The sequence below is a fragment of the Tachysurus fulvidraco genome, chromosome 19, assembly GCF_022655615.1.
Source record: "Tachysurus fulvidraco isolate hzauxx_2018 chromosome 19, HZAU_PFXX_2.0, whole genome shotgun sequence".
NCBI classification, from domain to species: Eukaryota; Metazoa; Chordata; class Actinopteri; order Siluriformes; family Bagridae; genus Tachysurus; species Tachysurus fulvidraco.
In genome coordinates this window covers 7,699,791-7,722,629 of record NC_062536.1, presented here as the reverse complement: position 1 = coordinate 7,722,629, position 22,839 = coordinate 7,699,791, and the positions used below count along the sequence as shown (strand labels likewise).

At 37.1% G+C, this 22,839-nt stretch overlaps 2 protein-coding genes across 2 annotated transcripts in view; one reads left to right on the top strand and one right to left on the bottom strand.

Annotated features, from left to right (window-relative positions):
* The window catches only part of kin (Kin17 DNA and RNA binding protein), an 8,899-nt gene extending 2,895 nt beyond the window's left edge, over positions 1–6,004 (top strand). Inside the window, exons 3-11 of the mRNA XM_027153946.2 lie at positions 208–251; positions 353–475; positions 600–784; positions 1,159–1,259; positions 1,356–1,473; positions 2,622–2,741; positions 2,833–2,932; positions 3,145–3,245; positions 5,480–6,004. Of these exons, the coding sequence (XP_027009747.1) occupies positions 208–251; positions 353–475; positions 600–784; positions 1,159–1,259; positions 1,356–1,473; positions 2,622–2,741; positions 2,833–2,932; positions 3,145–3,245; positions 5,480–5,542 (955 nt within the window). The 3' untranslated portion in view covers positions 5,543–6,004. The remainder of the gene's footprint in view (positions 1–207; positions 252–352; positions 476–599; positions 785–1,158; positions 1,260–1,355; positions 1,474–2,621; positions 2,742–2,832; positions 2,933–3,144; positions 3,246–5,479) is intronic.
* itih2 (inter-alpha-trypsin inhibitor heavy chain 2) lies at positions 5,747–19,684 on the bottom strand. The gene is made up of 20 exons (XM_047804357.1): positions 19,472–19,684; positions 19,341–19,379; positions 18,222–18,260; positions 17,325–17,497; positions 16,804–16,908; positions 15,942–16,104; positions 15,444–15,680; positions 15,089–15,205; positions 14,383–14,551; positions 13,824–13,949; positions 13,510–13,691; positions 12,727–12,912; positions 12,076–12,215; positions 11,805–11,989; positions 11,067–11,204; positions 10,589–10,702; positions 9,413–9,611; positions 9,136–9,308; positions 7,675–7,786; positions 5,747–6,222 (listed from the first exon to the last, which is right to left on the bottom strand). Exons 1-20 carry the CDS (start codon positions 19,562–19,564, stop codon positions 6,075–6,077), a joined length of 2,838 nt encoding a protein of 945 aa, XP_047660313.1. The 5' UTR covers positions 19,565–19,684; the 3' UTR covers positions 5,747–6,074.
* Positions 19,685–22,839: the final 3,155 nt, after the last annotated feature.

The window sequence follows — 22,839 nt, the reverse complement described above, 5'->3', positions numbered from 1 at the left end:
AAACCCTTCTGAAGGGTTTTTCGAGAATTTCGCCGATCTGTGGAAAAAAAACGCAAATGCGAATTAATTAGGTTCAATGGAAATTTTGCGAATGCACGAGTAATTACTGTATGGCTGTATGTGTGAACATAGCTGAAGAACATTACGTCATGTTGGTTCTAGTTTAGAAAATGTACCTAATATTTTCTCTGTGTTTCTTCATCACAGTGAGTTCAAGTCTGACTTTTTGGAGCTTCTGCGAAGACGTTTTGGTATGATGACACTTAAAAAGGTCAAAAATAGTATATAGACTTTACACTTCATAGCATTTCTTCATTATGTAATGCCCATATGTCTGTTTTCCTTCCTGAAGGAACAAAGCGAGTTCACAATAACATCATCTATAATGAGTACATCAGTAACCGGGAACACGTTCACATGAACTCCACTCAGTGGGAGACTCTAACCGATTTCACCAAATGGCTGGGGAGAGAAGGTAAACGCTGACCTGAGCTTCATACCCTCCAGAATTCTGTGATTTTATAAGACCAGGGCTGATTTAATCATATTGGAGTGGTCAATTTATTTGTGCTTGCGTGCGTGTGTGTGTGTGTGTGTAGGCTTTTGTAAAGTGGACGAGACTCCCAAAGGCTGGTACATCCAGTACATCGACCGTGACCCGGAAACAATCCGCAAACAGGAAGAGCAGGAGAGGAAGAAGAAGCAAGACCTGGATGATGAAGAGCGCAGTGCCAAGTTTATCGAAGAACAAGTTCGGCGAGGCAAAGAGGGCAAGGTGGCAGAGGTATGTGTTTGAGAGTGAGAGAGAGAGAGAAACCGAGAGAATGGGAAAGATAGACACAGCTGGACAGAGAGAGATAAACCGAGTGGGATAGAAAGAGAGGGAGAGAGGGACACTTTGTTAATAGCTTTTTAATCGTTTATTTACAGCAGTCATGTAAATCAGTCAAAATTCTTAATTCCTTTAGACTGGAGAAATTTTTTTTAACATCCCAGTGTTATTGTTCATGCTCAGGTATCTTGTCATTTTAGCTTTACCAAAGATTAAAGTAAATAGGTTGGTACCTGATTGAGAGAGACCGAGAAAGAAAGCACTGCCTATAGTTATTATATCTACCGTCCTTTGTTTTAACTTGCATTAACTTGTTTTTTGAACAGGAGGAGCCTGTGTTTACAGAGCTGAAGAGGGAGAACGAGGAAGAGAAAGTCGCCTTCAACTTGGCTGCTGGCTGCTCCTCCGTAGGCCCAGCGAAAGCAAGGTACATTTAGTCACAGTAACATTACTCCACTTAGAAATGTATGCAGTGACTACAGTGTAGGGTTTCTTTACCTTTCTACCTCTTCCTGTTTCGCAGCACATCTCTGGCTTCCAATGCCCTTAAAATAGCAGCATCTGCTAAAAGAAAAGACGATTCTCATACCGCCGACTCCAGGGAGAAGAGAAAGAAATCGGCACTCGATGAGATCATGGAGGTATAGCTATAAAGCCTAGCTGCTCTTTTCTTAATCATTATATTGTTCATTTTATCCCGTGTCTAGCTTTTCACTACTTATATAGAGATTAAAGCATTGCTAACGTGGGACATTTATCTCAATCAGGACTTCGTCTTGGTGATCGATACAATAAAAGCCAACGCAATTCACAGGATATACAATATACTATCATTTACACACCCTTTATTTTGTACGGGACATTTATTTGATATTTTATTTTTGCTTCCACATGACGACGCATGCTTTAAATAGAGCTCTATTACATTAAAGGCAGTGTCCCCAACGTTTGAAAGCCAATGTTGACATATAAAATCACCAAAACAAACACGCCCCTAACCCAAATGGGTCCCACCCCTGTATTGATAGCTCCGCACACACAAACATACGTAACCCAGGCAAATAATGGAAAGAAATGTGTCTTTATCATAGCTGAAGGGAAGAACAATACGATGGCAGATAAACAAACAAGCAAAAATGACACACAAGCATAATCATGTAAAGGACAAAGGCATATATTAGTTCTGGGTAACAAAGCAAAACCAACGTTACTCACCTATCGAGAAGGACAAAAGCGCCTCAGCGTCTTAAGTAACGTTGAGTTTCCCCAGTCAATAACTCCTGAGCTAAACGCTGTTACTACACAAAACGCAGTTGTAGCTGCCTCTCTACATTACTACGATAGAAAAGAGGTGTTATTTGTGTAGTGACAGTTTTTAGCTCAGGAGTTATTGACTCGGGAAATTCCAATCTGTGAATATGTGGCCAACTTCCCGCTCCTTCAGTTCTCTCCAGCGCTGGAAAGCTGATCCTATATTAACACGTCCTACTTCTTGCCTTATCGTAAGTCTTTCTTAGCATTCTTTCTTTGTTTTTATCCTCCATGTCAATGTTAAAACCTCTTTCTGCTAATGTCACACATGCGCACTGAACACACTCTCCGCCACATATTGACAAGCCCCGCCCCTTTCCGCTCATTGGCTACACGTTAGTTATGTTTTTTTGTTCAGTTTTCTGAAGCATTTTTCAAAAATCGGAGACCCTGCCTTTAATAGACAATGAAGATTATACGGCCTCAGAAGGAGATGCACACTCCTAATGGAGACTTTGTGGTGTTCTAATCATTCTAGATGGAGGAGAAGAAGAAGAAATCCGTGAGGTCGGACAATTGGATCCGGACAGACATCGTGGTGAAGATCATCACTAAGAGGCTGGGAGAGAAGTATTACAAGAAGAAAGCAGCCATCAGGGTCAGTCAGCAAAAAGTGTGTGTGTATATATGTGTGTATATATTGTGTAAACAAATGTTTGAGAGAAATGTCTGTGTGTGTTTGTTTACAGGAGGTACAGGACAAATACACAGCTATAGTAAAGCTGATTGACTCAGGAGACAAACTCAAACTGGACCAAAGCCACTTGGAGACAGTGATCCCAGCACCTGGTAACAAAACACAGCTATAGCGAGGCTGTTTTCTAGATATGATTTCATTTAGGAAGAAAAAGGCTAGTGCTTGGATCTGATTATGGCTCACAAACTCCCAAAGAATAAAAGGAATAAATTAAAATACAAGCTATTTAACATCTGCCTCTATTCCGTATAGCATGGTTAATAATCTCTCTCTCTCTCCCTCTCTCTCTCTCTCACACACACAGGTAAGCGAGTTGTGATAGTGAATGGACATTATCGGGGCATGGAAGCCATCTTAGAAGGCATCAATGAAAAGAATTTCTCTGCTCAACTCACAATAGATTCGGTAAGGTATAAACTTTCTGACAGTGTTAATGCACCATTTGGTTTTACAAACCATTTCTAACGAGCCAAGTCGATCAGCCAAGACATCCTCTGTGTGTGTGAGGATTGCTTCTTTCCTTTCGAAATGGAGCTTAGAGGTTAAGGAGTAAATGGGAAGCATAGAGCTTATAGAAACACTGGGAGTGAAGGAAGCTTATACTGAAATCATAACACCGCTTCTTATTCTGTTCTATTTTGTTCTGAAAATATTGTGAAATGTCAGAAGAATAAAAGTGGCAGTCAGGTGTTTGACTGTCAAGCCATTGAAGGAGTTTATTCATGCCTGGTGTCTCTAAATTGCCCATTTTGTGTGTGTGTGTGAGAGAGAGAGAGTTGGCACTCCATATAGTGTGTCCCCTGCCTTTAAGCCCTGAGTTCCCTGGTACAGACTTAAGGTTCCCTGTGGTATATCGTGCTGAGTCATACCATAAATATCATCAGCCCACGGTGTCAGAAGCCAAATATTCACATGTCATTTTGAGATTTAAGACCAGTTGTGATGATTTAATCATGTACCTTATTAATCTATTTGCTTGATGCTTCTCTTAATTAGCTCCTTTAACCTCAAAGCTTCAGACTAATATCTCTATAAGTAAACATTTCACAACTTGCACCACTGACTTCGTCTGAGCTTCAAGAGAAAAAAATGTGTGAAACCAAAATGTTATTACATCTTTACAGGATTGAATTTATACATTCCTGAACAAAATCTTAAGACTGGGGGAAACATTCCAAGTATTTGCGCTGGTGGATCATAACCAGGTTGTAGTGAGTAGCCCAACGGGTCTTGTTGATAACTTTAAACACTGCTTTCGGCATGCTTGATGCAGCTCCTGGTGGCTGGTGAGAACGTTGCTCTGTGTGGTGAAGATTTTTGTAAACTTTCCTTGCCATCCATCTCCAAATATTCTCAAGGGGAGTTAGATCAGAGGAATATGCAGGATGGTCCAGAAGTGCAATGTTACTGTCCTGGAAGAAGTCCTTCGTCAGAGACGGGTGTGAATTGCAGCGTTGTCCTGTTGAAAGACCCAGTCATTACCACACAGACGAGGGCCCTCAGTCAAGAGGGATGCCTGCTGCAACATGTCCACGTAACCAGCCGCAGTTTGACGCCCTGCACAACCTGAAGCTCAATTTTCCAGTTGAATTAAAAAGTACCACAGGTCATGATAGAGCCTCCTCCACTGTGCTGGGTAGAAAACATCTCCAGTGGGGTATCGTTGGAAGCCATCACGACCATTTTAGGTTACATTTTTTTTTCGTCATTTTTTTTCTTTGTGTTGTGGATCAACGGACAGCTCGTTGGATGGTCTGGCTCAGTGCAGGGGAAATTTTTTTGGGTTTACCACTTGATTATTTTTGTCCTATAACTCTCAATCTTTTAAGAAATTTAAAATGACTGTCTTGCTGTGTCCAACCTTGGCAGCAATAGCACATTGCGAGAGCCCTCGCTTGTGCAGCTCAACAATCCTGCCATGTCGAAAAGCAGAAAGCCTTTTTCTTTTGCCATCAGGAGAGTCATGACCGTGTGACTGTCTGAAGGTCAATGACATTAAAGTCATATATTTACACAGATTTTAACTTTTAACGGCTAAGGTCTTTTTTGTCTCTTGCTCTTGTTTCTTCTTTTGGCATTTTGAAGAAGTTCTTACAACCTGGTTATGATCCACCAGTGCGAAGTGTGAATACTTTAATATTTTCCCTGGTCTTAAGATTTTGTTCAGGAGTATATATAACAACTAGGGCTGGTAATTTAACGCGTTAATTAGATTAATTAATTATGCGAAAAAAATAACGTGTTAATATTTTTAACGCAATATCTAAATGGATTGCAATGGACTATAGGCCTGTTAATATTGTGGAAGACAAGGGGTTAATGGATGCATTTCGAATTGCGATGTTATGGCCATTGTAGCCTAAGTGATAGGCTTGTGTTAAATAAAAAAAAAACTGCTTTTTTGTTATATTGGTTCAATCTTCCTCAAACCCAATAATTTTAAATGACATTTTAGGGGAAATTCTCAACTAATATTTATGTACAATTAAATGCGATTAATTAGATTAATTAATCGCCACATCATGTAATTAATAAGATTCAATTTTTTAATCGCTTACCAGCCCTAATAACAACTTTTAATATATGTTAACAAGCAGGTGTAAGCTAATCAATTTGCACTTTTATTGTGTTTGTCACAGGGCGCCATGAAGGGAAAGAGAGTCGACGGGATTCCATATGAAGACTTCTCCAAGCAGGCGTGATTTTTATTTTTATTTTTTTCTCCCAACTCTGTGTCTCAATCATTTTCCCTGAATCCCTCTACTGTGTCAGAGCATTTAACAGGGACACTCGTGTGCACACACACACACACACACACACATTTCTGCAGTTGTCTTCACTGATCACATGAACTCTGTACTCTGTACTGAATCCAACTGGGGGGAAAAACAGCCTTAAACACCATGTTTTATTTTTCCTTGATTTTATTAGGTAATATCAGGATTGTCTGTAATAAGAGTACTTGATTATAAGGACAGAATATATCTGAATGGATTCCCACTGAGAATTATACAGAGGAAGCCTGATCAATTTACACTGAACATGTCACATTATGTTTCTCATGGAATTTGTACGTATGTATGTAAAGCACCTGTCGTTGCTGCAGTTTTCTTTCTTCTATACAGTTTTCTTTTATAATTTCAAAAATACATTTTCTTATACAACTTCTCTCGTTTAAAATCTGATGTGTACCGACCCTGATCAGTTTTCTTGTGCTAACACGCTTGTACACACTCAAACAGGGGGGAGGAAGCTGTCCAGGTTGGGGACGATATAGCGGGTATAATGGCCATCAATGAAGCCTTTCCCGCTGTTATGGATGAACCAGCAATACACATCCGTGCCTTGCTTCCTATCCCACCGGTAGTCCTTTTGCCTGCCCCTGTTTTACACACACACACACACACACACACACACACACACACACACACACACAAAAGATTAGTGCATTTAGAAAAACACCTGCATCAGTTGTATTGTACTGGGGTCATGTTGCATAATAATAAAGTATCAGAGATCACAACACTATACTCTGTGTAAAATATAAACGGACCTAATACCGCAAGTTTCCCTTAATTGACTTCATTTGTTTATTCATTTAATTCAATTATTAGCCTTTCGACATTAGATAATGGACATTGTCTTGAAGCAGCTTTACAGAAATATAGGAACAGAATAAAACTTATAGACTCAGAACGAATCTATGATCATTTCTGTAACACCGGACAGGAAATAACGTAAATAATGTACTTTCTACACTGGTTTATTTATTTAGCAGATATTATTATCCAAAACACCTTATAAATGAGGAAATGCAAGCAAATCGCGGACAATATATGTGCTAGCACACAGAATGCTGGAGGAACAAGGTGCTTAAAGTTGATTTGTAAGAGCTAGTGTATGTGCAGATGTTTATTTTCTCAAGTTAGGGGTTAGTTAAATGTGCATGGAAGAGGCAAGTTTTTTTTTTTTTGGGTGATGGTGAGTGATTAAGCTGTCTGGTTTGAGATTAGAAGTTTGGAAGGTCAGTCTGAAGGTTCTAGATGATGGACCTTGTGATTTGCTGAGTGGACACTACAACTGATAGAAGGTTGCGAGAGGGAACATAAACATGCATAAAAACATTTTGTTTTTTTCTTTTAAAATCCAAATTCAAAAGTGAATTTAGACCTGAATACCAAAGTACACAAAGTATTGTCATTTTTGTGGACTCGTATTCAGTCATCAATTTACTCATTCTTCTTAATGCAGATGAATTTAATTGAAACGATAATTTAAAATGACTGGAATCAGGTCCATGTTGTGGTAATTTTTTGATTCTGCATACTTTGGGTGAAGGGCTGCACGTGACGTTACGTGACATCATCAGATTACCTGTGAGGCAGTTCCCCTCATTGTACTGAGTGTTTTGATGTGTCGTGTGTCCATGTTGTGTTTTTTTGGATTCTGTGATTCCTTAGTCCAATTAATTATAATTACATATAAAGTTTCTGAATGATAAATAACTGTTACTGTTAATTATGCTGCATCTCAGACTGTAGTTTGGCTGTAAGGCGTCCACTACTTTCACATATCTGGGCACATTTAAAGTGTGGACATTTGGTGAGTGCAGTGCCTATTGCTATGTAAATGTATTTTCTGGTAGAGGGTCACATTAACCAAATTAGCCATCATAACTAGTACTATGCTGGTCAGGGTCATGGTTTTAATTAGGCTGATATTGTGTTTATATTTTGGAAACAACAGAGGGGTTATAACCAAAAATAATATTATTTGTGAGCGAGAAAAAAACAAACAAAAAAACAGCCCTAGTAGAGAGTGTGGTGTGTATTACCTGGTGACCGTGAGCTTGTTCCCCTTCACTTCCATAGTGGCCTGTTTCTTCTCGGGGTCTGTTCCTTCGTGTAGGTCATACACCTTAACGCTGGGCTCGTTTGAAAACTGCCCTGTTGTACACAAGGTGAAACATTGGCTTATCAAAGACACATGCATGGTAGCGCATGTCCTGGCTAAAAACTTTTCTTTTAGTTCAAGTGAATTTATTTATTGCGTTTAGTGATTCTCAGCTGCACTTTTTTTTCTCTTTTTCTCGAGTGAACTTCAGAATCCGATACGAATCAAATGATTGTAATATTAAAGATTAGATTTGCTTTTTGTTTGTTTGCTTGTTCATTCTTACATCCAGAAATGTAAGTGACTAGAGCGAGTCTGTGACTCTCATGTTTAGAGACTTCTACCATACATTTAGTTAATTTAATTAATGTAATCACATTAAGGACAATTAAGGCTTGTGAAACACTATGTAACCGTTTTGGAATGTAACCACCACATTGGTCATAAATAACAATTTAGGACCATATTTACACAATCATGTACTGCTAAAACAATCATGTACTGTAAGAGTACAGGACAATGTCAAGCATACATGTCAAGAATTCTGTAGACATTGTGTAACTGAGACAATGCCTGTCATCGTTCAGAATCTTTATGATATTATGACACTTTGTTGGCCATTATTTTTAATTTAACTATCCTACTGTTTTATGCTGAATCATCTTTTGAACCAGAAAATAAAAACAGGTTATACAGTAGACCACCTCAAACCTCCTTCCAAAACGAATGGAGTTTTCCCTTGTACTTGTTTTCTTGCCAACTACTAAAAGTTCCCACCTTACGAGTTCATGAGACATAGCAGATACGTAAATGCTGCTTCTACGGCTAATCTTGTCAACCTGAGTGACCCAAGTGGTGTGATGGTCCTTCACTCAGTCACAGAACCACACTGAATACTTGACCTTCTGTTTTACTTCTTTATGCTCCACACTTTCCATGTAGAAGTAGTTGAGATCATATAGCAAAATTGGTAGAAAGGTTTATAGCACTTTCTGATGCATTCCTCAAACAATGCATCCGATTGGTAGCCCAAAACCTTAACCACTAGGCTACAGCATGCCACCAATCTATCAATATAGTAAGACACTAAGGAGGAAAGTTACTCATTGGGTAACTGAAATGAATTGCTCCATGTTCACAGCTTCGTACTGCTTCATGCCAACACAAATAACAGACAAAAGTAAATGACCAATAGTTTCTGTCACCCAAATCACACTGATGGTGCAGAATTTACCAACAATTTTATGCAGTTTTTCCTATCAGACATTTAGTAAAAAAGCATATTTGTTAACATAATGATAATGTACAGTACTGGTGATGATGAACATACGGAATTTGACCAAAATATTTTTCCATGTTTCTGCCTTACACAAAATAAAGAATTTTAAAACTGCATACATACCGATCAGACCATGGACCTGGGAGGAGTACTGGTTAGTGCTGGGTGTGTAGAATCCCAGAAAATCCACATTAAATGGATGTTTCTTCCATACACGATGCAACAGCACCATCACTGAGATCTTCCCATCAATTGTCACAGTCAACTTGTTCTCCTTCACAATGGAAACTGTTGCACTGATGTGCAAAAAGAATGCATGTTTTACTCAACGAGGTCATGCACTGACAGTGTAGAGAGTACATGCAGATCTCAAATGTGGTTTTAATAAATATTCTAGTACCTCTTTAATATAAGATTAGCTGTGGCTCCCCAGGAAAACGAATGATTATTTTTGCCTTCTATCAGGTCGATCCTGCTGGGGCTCACCACAATGTTCAACCCCTCTGCTTTGGCATAGATGGAGATGGTCCCAAAGTATGTGTTCAGTTTGTTGTTTTTCATTTTCTTCCCACTCACCAACTGGCCATTGATTGCAATCCCTGAATGAAGGGATATATAAAAATGTATTAGTTGTAGTTTTATACTAGAACTACAAGATTGCTAACAATAATGCATTATATATACACAAAATCTGTTTCAATCCAGTACTTCAGACTTCCGAAGGTAACCATCTTACAACCAACTACCAGAATAACTTCGTTAGAAATATAGCATATTATAGAATTGTACTGTAAAGCAGGAACTGATGAGGTGATACTAACAGATGGAAATAACAACGATGACTTGTTTTTTTCTTCTTTCGTAGTAATTATAGAAACGAAATGCATTATCCAAATCCAAACAACATTATGTTAATATAAAAAAATGCTTTAAAGTTGCACATCATGACCATGAAAAGCTTGATTAATGATGTATGTCAAGATTATATTATAATTTTAACATTATAATAGTCATGTCAAATTCTTTTATAGACCATATAAACCACACTGTGAAAACTTACATACGTTTCTATATATGGAACCAGAAAATGCAATTTATAGATTTTATGCATTTATGAAATGTTACATATTAAATTTATTCCTACCATATTTAGAAGTAGATGAATTTTGATTTATGTCAGATTTTATAGACCTTTTTGGTTAAACAAACTCAAAATCTAAACAAACTTTCTGATGAGAGATATTTTCATTTGAACATGTTCATTCTAACATCATTCAAAGACTAGATTTGATGCATATTTAACAAGGCAAAGCCTAATTTGCTTAAATTATCATAACTTCCTGAGAGTTCTCAAACAGAAAAACAATCATTGCAACAAAGAAAGAGTTACTCTATTCGCCTGTAGTGTTTTGCCTTTGTAATATAGACTTTTTAAAGATTTTGGGAATTCTTTGCTTTGCCACATAAGAGTGCAACCCTTAAAGAAGTCATTTTTATATTTTTTTGCCAGAACCATTCGTAATGGCAGGAAAAAACTGGTGCGTATAAATCTGACTTCAAGATTTGAGTGTAGTACCTGTTCCAGGATCGGACACTAAGTTGAGGATGTGTCCCGGCTTGGAGTCGATGTTGAAACAGATGTCCATGTTGTTTTGGGGCAAATGCACAATGAAGTGAGGGTCGTTCTCCACTGCAGTAGGTAAACAGCAGGTTTATTAGCACCAATGGTTTTAATGGTAAAGTACTTAGTGTTACAAACAAAACAAACAGATACATAGCAGATATACAAAACAAACATATAAGCAACATTTAAATGAGGTACAGTATTAATATCCTGAATTGAATCCTAAAGGAATCACATCCTAATGGGACTGTGTCATCAGATTTTGTCTCAAGTGTTTAAACATGTCTTCCAAATTCAGGGCTAGTATAACGTGATCATAATAAAGAGTACATCAATGATCTGTGTAAAGATTGCATTCTCCATATCCCTGTTCTTAAAGCGGTGGAATCCTTAACATGTATTCCATGTAGTCACCATGAAGTAAACGTACCAGAAGTGATTGTCTCCTTCTCTCCTTTAACTTGGCTCGGACCTGGTGTTACACTAAGGACTGCCCATGGAGGAAGAGATGTAGGAGGATTACCGTGCACAAGCACTTGTTTATCCGGCCTGTGGACAACAGGTACACCTACAGAGGAAGAAAGAGAGGGGTGAGAATTACAGAGAGAGAAATCCTAAATTAAACTGCTCATATAAACCATAAACTCATAGGTAACATACAGGAACTAAGCAGCAAATAATGAGTAGTTCTTCATTAACACCTATCTTATTACTAAAAAAAAATATTCATTCTAAAATGCAAAACCTTACTTTTCACCTAGAGCTCTTCTACCTAATATAACTCTATTCCAATACCTCAGTATCTAAAACATAAACATTTCTATGAGCTATTTAGGTCTCCTCTGAGGTTCACAGGGTCAGAGTTCTGTTATTTTAGACAGTCAAGGACTAAAGAGGAAAAGGGACAATGATTTCTTGTGTGCTGCTGTGAAACTGTATTGTAAGGTGTTCTTGAATCACATCTGAGCAGAATTTGCATGCGTACTTACCAAACATTGATAGACACAAGATTATATACAAATTAAAAGGTACTGTTTCATTTGCAAAATGTTAAATAGAGTTAATGAGTAGTATACGGTACATACAGTATATGCATGTGTAAAACTAATCATCATCGTTAAAAGATTATGAGGATGATTATGATTATTAATAACAATAAGATCAATACTATTAACGCCAAGGCAGCAGCCATGTCTCGGGTCCCTGGGTGAGTCGGCCAGCAGTCTTTCAGCAGGGTCGTCTTCACTCTCCACAAGTAAAGCAGTAACAGGAGTGACAAACTGATGCTCCACGGACAGGGCAATAAGCCGCTGTGTGATTTTCCTCTTCTTTGACGCTGAAGGTGCCACAGAGCTGCACACAGAGACATTCACATGAACTAATTAGGCTCAGTGTTTACCAAAGAAAACAAAAAACCATTAACACTGCTGTCATCTCACCGCTCGGCCATCAGCTGTTTGACAGTAATGTAGGCCCACATCTGGCGGGCGAAGCCAGCAAATGAATGCTGATTTTGGCTGAGCAGCGCGTCAAGTTCCTGGAGGTCTGCTTCTGCCTCAATGTTTAGGTCAATGGCGGCCTTGACAGGACAGAAATATTAAATTTTACATCTACAAACCTTACTGGAAACGTGAAACAAGAATACTGGAAACGGTGAACTTGTACATGTATTATTACAACTTTAACATTACAACATTAGCTGATGTAATTTCAAAAATGAAGAAAGGTTGCGAGGTTTAGGCAGATTTTGGTTTGGTTCAGATTTTTTGCGACATGGTTTGGAAATACACTGGATATTATTAATGACTGATAATTATGTAAATGAAAAGACAGAATGATCTTACTCGCAGGGACAACAGGCTAGCTGCTTACTGTAAATATGCTAAAAATCTGTTTAAATGGTCTGATTATTGTTTTGTAAATGAAAGAAAATTATATTTCTGCATTGCTTTGATAACTACGGGACTGTGTGTGATCCTCTATTAACAAGTCTGTTATAAACAATATTCTTTCTCTGACCACATACATTAATTCTTCCACTATAGGCCCCTGGTGCTAAAATATTAGTTATGAGTCAAAAGGGGGCTCACAGCTGAGGCAGTGGTGAAGCTCTGCAATGTAGGTGACCCACTGGGCTTGAGTTTGCCAGCAACGACCAGCTCTGAGCCTTTGAAGAACTTGTCAAACTGATTCTGAGTGACGTCCGTAACCGAGTCCTCGGGGAACTGGATAGTAATACTCTTCAGAAGAGGTGATGACACCTGGCTGTAGAAGGTCTACAGACAGTCAGACAAAACATATAATTAGATCACACTGTGGCTGAAGTCTCGAATAAGAAGGAGTGGATTTATTAATCACATGGCCATAACATTAGTTCTAGCTGTAATAAAAAGTATAGGTTTATATTAATGTGAAACTTCTAATCCTATATTAACAGCTCCTATATTAACAGCTCATATATACCAGCGACTTGTATGACAGATGCTCCAGCATAAATAAGGTTTAATAATAAACAGATTATCAAATGGGTTGCTGATTAACAAAGAAAATGATATAATCGTGTGCTTAGTAACAGATAGTATGTCTTCCACCATGAGAGAATAGACAGGATAGAAGAGTTTGTGCATTATAGTTTCTCACAACATGACAGTCTGCATTTATTTTGTCTTATTAACTTCAAGAGAGAGAAAAAAAGAAAGGCTGGTAAAGTAGAATCTACTGCAACTGGAGCAACTATAATGTAAGTGAAGGTAAAAACTCTAACTTATAACAGAGATATAACAAAGTGTTAACAGAGTGCTAAAACAGTGCTAACAGAGATATAGTGATATAACATGCTGTTATGCAGATGAAAAAAAAGTGGCTCTTGTTACCTTCAGCTGCTCTGAAGCGTCATGATTAGCAAAGATCCTTTGGGCCATGCCCCTGTTTTCCATGGCAATGCGTTCCAGAAAATCGAAATCCACATCAAAGCCGATGCCGAGAGTGAAGAGAGAGAAATCCTGACGCATGGCACGTTTTACGTTCTTCTGAATTGTGCTAAGCTTTATCTCTCCTACATTGCATGGAATGGAACAGGTGGAATGTGAGAGAAGAATGCAACTGTTAGGGCATTTGTAAAGCTGTTAAATGTGTGTATGTTGTACACACAACATAGGGGTGTGCTGTGTGTGTGAAGAATCCTCACCCACTGTGGGATCTCCATCAGACACCAGGATGATCATAGAGATGGAGCGCTGATCGATCAAGCCCTGATTTTGTGCCTTCACAAGCATCTGCACTGCTTTCAGCAAAGCCTCGTTGATGTTGGTGCCTGAGGTCAATGTGAAATAAAGAAATTTCATGACTTATTTATTTAAGATACTTTTATTGACTTTCACCTCATTTATTGGTCATTTAATTTCAAATTACTGTCTTAAAATTACTTACTGTCTTTTATTTATTTATTTATTTATTTATTTATTTACTTTACTTTTTTTTTTTTACTTTTCCAGCTACAGATGTTCACCTTCTTTAAGGAAAAAAACAATTCTTAAATGAATAAACAACTAGAGCAATGATTGAAAAAATTTATAATCTTAATATCTTAATCTTAATATCTTAAAATCTTAATTTTTAAAAATGGTTACAAATACAAGCCAAGAAGTCAGGTGATGAGCAAATTCATGGTCCTTGCGCCATTGGCTTAGTAGCAAGCTAAGGATAAGCAAAAGGCAATGACTTCTTTCACGCTCTCTCTCTCTCACCTCCATTCGGTTTGATGTCATTGATGTATTTCTTGGCCTCTTCCACTTGTATAGTGGTTCCTGGGACCAGATCCTCACTCCAGCAACGAACGTTATGATTGAAGTCAATGATGCTAAAAGAGTCATCCATAGTCAGGCTTTCCAGAATAGTCTTCATGGCCTCCACTGTCTATGAGAAATTTCAAGGAAATACCGAAAAGATCAACTAAACACAGGAATTTGTGACACAAGATATTGTCACCCAAATGTCACCATGTGTAATTAACTGTGATGTGTGAATGTAGGCATTATGAAAAAGCAGTGTGTGATTTAGGAGCTGTTAAGCATGTGGTAAATAATGATTCTTTAGTAAATACACATATAAACCTATAGCAGTCATTGTAATAATATGTCTGGTTTATGTGAAATAAATTATTGTCACTTATTTATTTATTTATTTTTTTCAATTTATACAACTGAGCAATTGAGGTATAAGGTCCTTGCTCATGACCCGTCAATATATATATATATATATATATATATATATATATATATATATATATATATATATATATATATATATATATACAGAATGGCCTTATTTTTGCTCTACTAACAAATTTAGTTTGCACTCCAACCCCAAGGAGGCTCCAGTATCACATTCTGTATTCCCTGGTCAATGTATCAAAGTACACAGTGTGCTGTGTTATGAACGCAGTGATCCCACCTGCTTCATCTTCAGGCCCCACATGCTGCCGCTCACATCGATTACAAACACAATGTTTTTGGATAGAGAAGAGAGTTCAGACGGCGCAAAAAAATTAATAAAATGTCCATCAGACACCTGAAAGAGGGAATACAGAGGCAGAGAATTATATATATTTCTTTTTTATATTTTGTGTAATTAAAAAATAAAAAACAAAATTAATAATAATAATAATAATAATGAGTAAACATTTTATTGCAAAATGTGTCACATAATATTAAAAGAAATGTCAGAATCTTACATAGTTTTGATTTGAAAGTCATGTATATTATATGAATGCATATATTAATTATAAAGACATTATTTTTTTCCTTACCAGCAATTCTCCTGCATTGCCTTCCCTCTCCACATCGTATCGGACAGTAAATACGCCATCCACAGCGCTCTCTGTACAAGTGCTACACTTGCGCTGTTGCTGCAGGTTAGGTTTAAACACCACATGGGCTTTCTCCCTTGTGTGTGTAATCTTAGTCAGGTCTTTAAAATGCTCACCCAGTGTATTTGGTGCCTCCACAAACTGGATGCCTTTAGGCTCATATATGTAAACATCAACCTGAGAAAACACCATTTACAAAACTATTTATAGATATCATCGAGAACTGGACAGAAAATATGCATTGCTTCTGTGTGTGTGTGTGTGTGTGTGTGTATGTGTGTGTGTGTGTGTGTGTGTGTGTGTGTGTGTGTGTGTGTGTGTGTGTGTGTGTGTGTGTGTGAGAGAGAGAGAGAGAGAGAGAGAGAGAGAGATTGAGAGAGAGAGAGAGAGAGAGAGAGAGAGAGAGAGAGAGAGAGAGAGAGAGAGAGAGAGAGAGACCTGCAGGTGGGGCACAAGGCGACCTGGCTGTATGTGCAGAGTGTGTGTGTAGGAACCCAGTTTCCTCTGCATCATCTCCTGATAGTGCAGCTCAAACTCCACCTTACTGCCCGCTGGTACATGGACCTCCGTTTTAAAAGTCTCCATGGCCTGAGAGTTAGTCCTGAGAGAGAGAGAGAGAGAGAGAGAGAGAGAGAGAGAGAGAGAGAGAGAGAGAGAGAGAGAGAGAGAGAGAGAGAGAGAGAGAGAGAGAGAGAGATGATGGAAGGATGGGACAAATCAATCCTTGGCATATGTAACATTTACATGTGTGAGTGGCAATGGATAGATGGATGGATAGATGGATGGATTGATGGATAGATGGATTGATGTATAACAAAATGGACAGAGGAATGAATTTGTGTGTGACATTTTATGGATAAATTAATGGATGGGTGAGTGAATGAGAAAAAAGACAGAGGGATGGATAGATGGATGACAGGATTGAGAAAGGTATAGATATGCGGATGATTTTTTATGGATAGATGAATGAACAGGTGGGTGGATAGAAGGATTGATGGCAGAATGAATGGAGCAATATACACACACACATATATTTAATATACATATACATATATATGTGGTAATGTGTGGAGAGGAATGAGACATAGGGATAGATACAGTAGATAGATGAATGGATATTTTAAGAATTAAATTTTAAAGATAATTAGATAGATGTCCAAGTAGACAGAGTAGGAGATAAATCAATGTAAGTACTGAAGGATGGACAACAGGATGGAGTGAAAGAAGAATAATCAGGAATAGAAAGAAAATCTGAGTGAGACATGTAGGACTTTTAGCCCTGGTGTATTGTGCGTAATACCTGACTATGCCTGCAGCTTTGCCACGGGCTTTGGCTTGAGCGTAAAGGTTACGAGCAACAGTTTTCTCCTTGACTGAGCCGACAAATGTGATCCCGTTCACACTCCTGTCCACGACAGAACAAAAATATTTAACAGTTATCATCTTAGCATTCATCAACTTAGAATGGAATAATATAACAAAATGGGACAAGAGAGATGTAAAGTATATGTATGTAAATTCTTAATTGATTAACCCCTAAAAATCACAGCTCATTCATTATTTATTATTATAATATGGTTGTATGATGTGAGGTATCTACTGAATTATTCAGTACCTGCATTGACGATAATATGAAAAGGATGTAATTATGAGTGAGAAGTGTAAAATATTAGACTTGCCCAAGGGTCACAAAGTTAATGAAAATTAATGATACCACAGAGCTGTATAATTTATATAGCAGCTGATGTAGTGAAGGACATGTTTTTTTCTTTCGATACACAATATAAAAAGCTTGTGTGTGGGTGGTGCAAGTCATTTTACATGGTGAAGTTGTTGATAAAGGCTTGTTTAGGGATCTGCACGTTGAAGCCGATACTCTGTGCATTGGGCCCTGAGTTCACCACCGAGCTCCTAACAGTGGTGTAAGCAAACCGTGATGTGATCCTGCTCTCAACCATATAGCTCTTAACCGTGATATCATCTCCACGAACAGCCTACAAGCATTACAGACACACAGAGTATATAAAAATAGCCATAAAATATATCACATAGACTCATTCTGAAAAAAAAAATCTTAGCAAAAACATTTTAAATTTAGAAAAATGTAACAAATATTTCTCTTTCTCAGATGAACTAATTTTATTGGTAGATAATTTCAATGTATTATTTTTTCATTTATTTATTTAAATATAAATGTGATTAATTAATTAACTTTAAGTGATTATTTCAAGTATTTATTATTTCTAGAAATAAAGCTAAATTAGCTGCTAATAAACAAGCCAATGAAAAGCTTAATATTAGTCAATAATTCTCAGAAATAGACATAATGATCTTATGATATATTCACTTCATATCTTCTGCACAAACTGGCAGGTCATGAGTTTAATGTAAGTTTCAAATCTATTCAAATCGAATGGAATTCAACTCGATCAGTGTAGGCATTGTTAAAGTCATACCGGTCAGCCTGTGCAACTTAAACCTCACACATCATACCCAATAAATAAGCATAATTCTTTTGTCACAATTAAATAACATATAACATGCCAATAAAACTAAAGCTAAGAAGTGGTTCTGGTTCAAAATGTTATCTTTACAAAGATACAGAACAGAAGTCAATAACCGCCGTGATGCTCAGGGCTCTGCAAACACGGCCATCGATTAGTGCATTAGTACAGAGAGATTCATAGAAACGAGGTCAAACGACAAAATGACAGCTACCTCAAAGTCCTCCTCCTCTTCACTGATCAATACGTTTCTCTAGAAAAAAAGCAAAAGACACCAAAGTTCATAAAATATTCCTTGCAAATAGGAAAGCAGGCACAGACAGGTATAAGCTGTGACATTCTGAAGTGTATATTGAGCTCATTAAGCTACTGCTAGCAGCTATAATCAGTGCTTGGTCTGTGTTGTGAACACTAACATATTGACGACTGCTGTCAAGCTGCGGGTCCAAAAGTCTGACTGCGCTACCAAGAAGTTTTTTAAAACAAAATACTCAGGTGATAATCAGAAAATGCAGTATTTGAAAACAAACAGAACTGTTAACGACTATCACCAATACTGACACTATTGTGCTACTTAACAGTATCTTGTTAATCTTATTAATTAAAGATAATTAATATAACTTTTGTATCGGAAATACAATCCGACAAATTGACACCGAATTTGTTATCGATAAATGATGGAATAAAAAGAGTTATTTGTAGTGCATATACTTTTGCACTTGATTAAAAAAAGACTGAAATCTTTCAGTAATAATCAGGACCATGATAAGACTTTATAAGCAGTTAATACTTTTGTAATATAACGATAACGGAGGTGCCGAGGTGATATCTTAATATGGTGTGATTACAGATTTATATGTTGAGCCCATACGGTAATGTACTTCAGAAAATCTCTTTATATATCAACATGGATATATCATTAGCACAGATCAGTGCATGCTCAAAATAAATATACCTTTTTTCCTGCAAAATAATACACTGAAGTTACATAATTTGTTGGCAGGAGTTTGGTATCTCGTGACTATATTATAGGTTGTGGCTTTGATGAACTTTGAATAGTTTGTGACCTGTAAATATATTAATTCATGGCCACGCCTTATTAAACTAAAATCGCCATGACTCCTCAGCAACTCCGTAATACAATCTATAACAAGGAATGATTCTTGTACTATATAAAACACATTCATCTTATTTAAATATTGCAGTATCATTACTTGATGAGATTTTGTATTATTATATTTTGTAGTATTTTGTCTACAATCACTTCTGTCACTGTACAGACAGTAATAATAAAGTAGAAAGTACAAAAATAAAAACATAAAAAAAACCTTACTCTGAATCTGGGACTTTCTTTAAGATGATCATGATCTGACTAGAGAAAGAAGGAAAACACAACAATGTAAAAATCTGCCACATAAACAGAGCCAGTACTCAATTCTGAAAGTCTCTCCTTCTCACACTCACCACATCATCTTCCCATTCTCCATCAATAATGAATTCGAAAGCCAAGCTTTGTACGACGAGCAGGGCAACCAGCAGCAGTGCTGGGAGTTTCATGGTGGCCAAACCGAAGAGAAATCTGTCCAGCAATAAGGCAAAATGGCCAGTGATTCACACTCAAACACTCTCACACACTCCGAGGGAAACTATCAGCCAGCAAACTCCAGCCCTCTGAGCCTCATCAATATTTGTCAGGTTGCGTATGACACAAAAAAGTGCTTTAAGTGAAGGGGAAACCTTTGAAACTTGACCTGTGTAGTGTAAATAGTGTAGCTGCAGAGAACTGAATGTTTACAACTGATTAGCACTTTAATTGACGTTGATACGCATAATGGACGTAATAAATATTAATTAAAAAAAAAAAGAAGTCATTTTAGAATTATGTTTTACAGTACAGTTGTTTAAAGGTTTTAGTCTACTACCGTGAGCTGTATTGACTCAGTTGCTTTCAAAATGAAATTTGTAAAGTGATACAGTATGAGTACATTACTATCCAAAAGAATGTGCTATTTGTTTTATCATGAACTACCGTCATTGAAGAAAACATACAGCATCACAACACGTACAGCAAATTGGTATTAATATAAATATAAAATAAATAAATAGAAAATAGAAAATATTTGTGACATCCGAACACCTTCACTGAGTCTTTACTGTACATAAATTCTACTAGTCGCTGGAACTGTATTAATGCCACTGGATAAATACCGTTCTTGCTAAACTGAGAGAGAATTGTAACAGAAAAACGGATTATTAGAGATTCTACTGAGATCTGACATGTGTAAAGGATATAGCATATGATTTACAACATTTTCATGCCCATCGTGGCCTCGTGTCTTGTGGATGGGCCGGAGTCGCTGTTCAAGAAACCACTCCCATCAGTATAGAAACGTTTCATCATTGGCCTAAATCAATCAGTTATATCCCTCTGAATGGACACGTAGCATGTGATTATGGACATGTACCGTCAATGTACTGACTGCAGAATGATCATGGCAGCCATGGTGTGTTTTTGTAATTAAAAGCAATCCATAGCCTTTTTCAGTTCTTAGTAGGTTTTGTTGTTACTTCAGGAATAAGGCATAGCACAGGGCTTGATGTTTTATCATTAGCAGATAAGCTAGTAAACAAAGGCTCTGTTGCTAACTAGTCACATTGTCTGATAATCAGACAATCTCTGGTCTAAGTGATCAAAATAAGCTTGCAGAACAAACTAATGTCTGTAAGTCAGACATTATTAATCCCCAATTGCAGCTAGCCAACCCATGTGTATTTCCTGACAGACAAATGCTGAATACTGTACACATCATGGTTTACTCAAAAACTTTTAATAATATATTTAATAATAAATGTTAAATTAGTAAGTATTTCCTAAAAGAACAAAAATAATATCCATGTCATATACTGACAAATAGTTCAGAAATTGTCTAATATTTCCATGATTATTTAATGTACAGAACACAAAGCAGGAGAATTCGTCTGGAATATGGGACACAGGTCCATGGCAGGGCAATATGCACACTCATATACATTCACTCTCTTGCTATGACTTCTGAAGTGTTGAATTAGCATTTGGAGTAATTATTTGTTAAGTTATTAATGAATTATTATTTTAAAATAATGTAAAAATGGAACTTTCCATTTGGTCCCCCATGTGTCAAATGAGCAATTACGCCCAACCAGTAGATGACAGTAAAGTCACCAAAGTTTAACCCTAGTAGCAAACTGAACAGCGTCAAACACACAATCTTCTGTCTACATGATCAAAAGTTGTGCGTTAATGCTTTTATATTATTAGATAACAAATTGTCATGTTAACATGTAGAACATTTGGTTCATTCAGGCCTATAACGAAAATGACTAGAAATAATTTAAAGACAGCTTATTAGTCTCATCTGCCCTCATATAGTTTTTTCATCATCTAAAATAGTCTTATAGACAAACACATTGATTAGATTAACGATTTCTATTAGCTAATGTGAATAATGTAGAACAGGTAACAATTATTTCTTTGTCTATCTGTGGGAATGCTTCCATTTTTATTTTTATTTTTTAATGAAATGAACATAGTATATTATATAACTATAATTCTTTTTTTAAAGAGGCTGTCCACCAAAAGTCTGTGACCATCGACAAAGGATATTCAGGGTGTGTGGTAGCCTAGTGGTTAAGGTGTTGGGCTACCAATTGGAAGGTTGTGAGTTCGATCCCAGGTCCACCAAGCTGCCACTGTTGGGCCCCTGTGTAAGGCCCTTAATGCTCAGTTGTATAAAAAATTAGATAATGTAAGTCGCTCTGAATGAGGGTGTATGCCAAATGCTGTAATTGTAAATATTCAGAGAAGCAACCAAGTGGTGAAAGGTAACTGTGAAAGAGCCAGAGATATCCACAGCTCAGATGTCAGAAGCAGTTTACAGAACAAAATTAGCAGAAATTACACCAGATAATGCAATGATAAGAATGCCAGTGTTGGAAAAGAAAGCCACATGCAATCCTTATGACGTTTTCCAAAATATGTGGAAAGAGATTTTCCAAACTGATGAAACCAAAAATGAATAAAAAAAATAGTATTTGTGGCAAAATGCAGCACCGCTCATCACATTAAGAACAAGGTGAAACTGGTCAGGGTTGAGGGAAAATGTTTGATAATAACAAGGGGCAGTCACTTTGCTAAAGGACGAGCATAAGCTTACTGTGGAAGCTACACTGGAGTGTTTTACCCTGACCAACCACCAGGTGGCATTAATACTAATCACAGTGAGAGTCAGTGTCTCAAGTTAAACTCTTTTCTATTAGAAAACACAACACACCATGCCACAGAAATTAGTATTCACCTAAGTGAAACATATCTGAGGAAATTTCTTTCACATTTTAATTTCCAGATTCCTCCTTAACACTGCTATTATGTGGTATATTTAAAGTGTTCAGCCCAAATGTTAAATACCCTTTGAGTGGTACACTGTAGTGTCAGCTTCATGTGTTCTACTGCATGCAAAGGAGTGGACAAGTGATTTTATATTAGAATTAATGATTGCATTGGGATGGCTACGAAATGTGACACAAAATAATAATCACTAATCACACAACATTATTTTTATCTCCTAGCAAACCTGCAAAAATATATCATTAACATTGCATCAGGATGCCTATTTATAAGCAAAGACTTAAGAATCAGTGAATGCATTATAGGCATTTAAAAATTATAATCATACTGTGTCATGACATTTTTAAGACACGCCTACAGTGATTCGTTCTGTGTGTGTGTGTGTGTGTGTGTGTGTGTGTGTGTGTGTGTGTGTGTGTGTGTGTGTGTGTGTGTGTGTGTGTGAGTA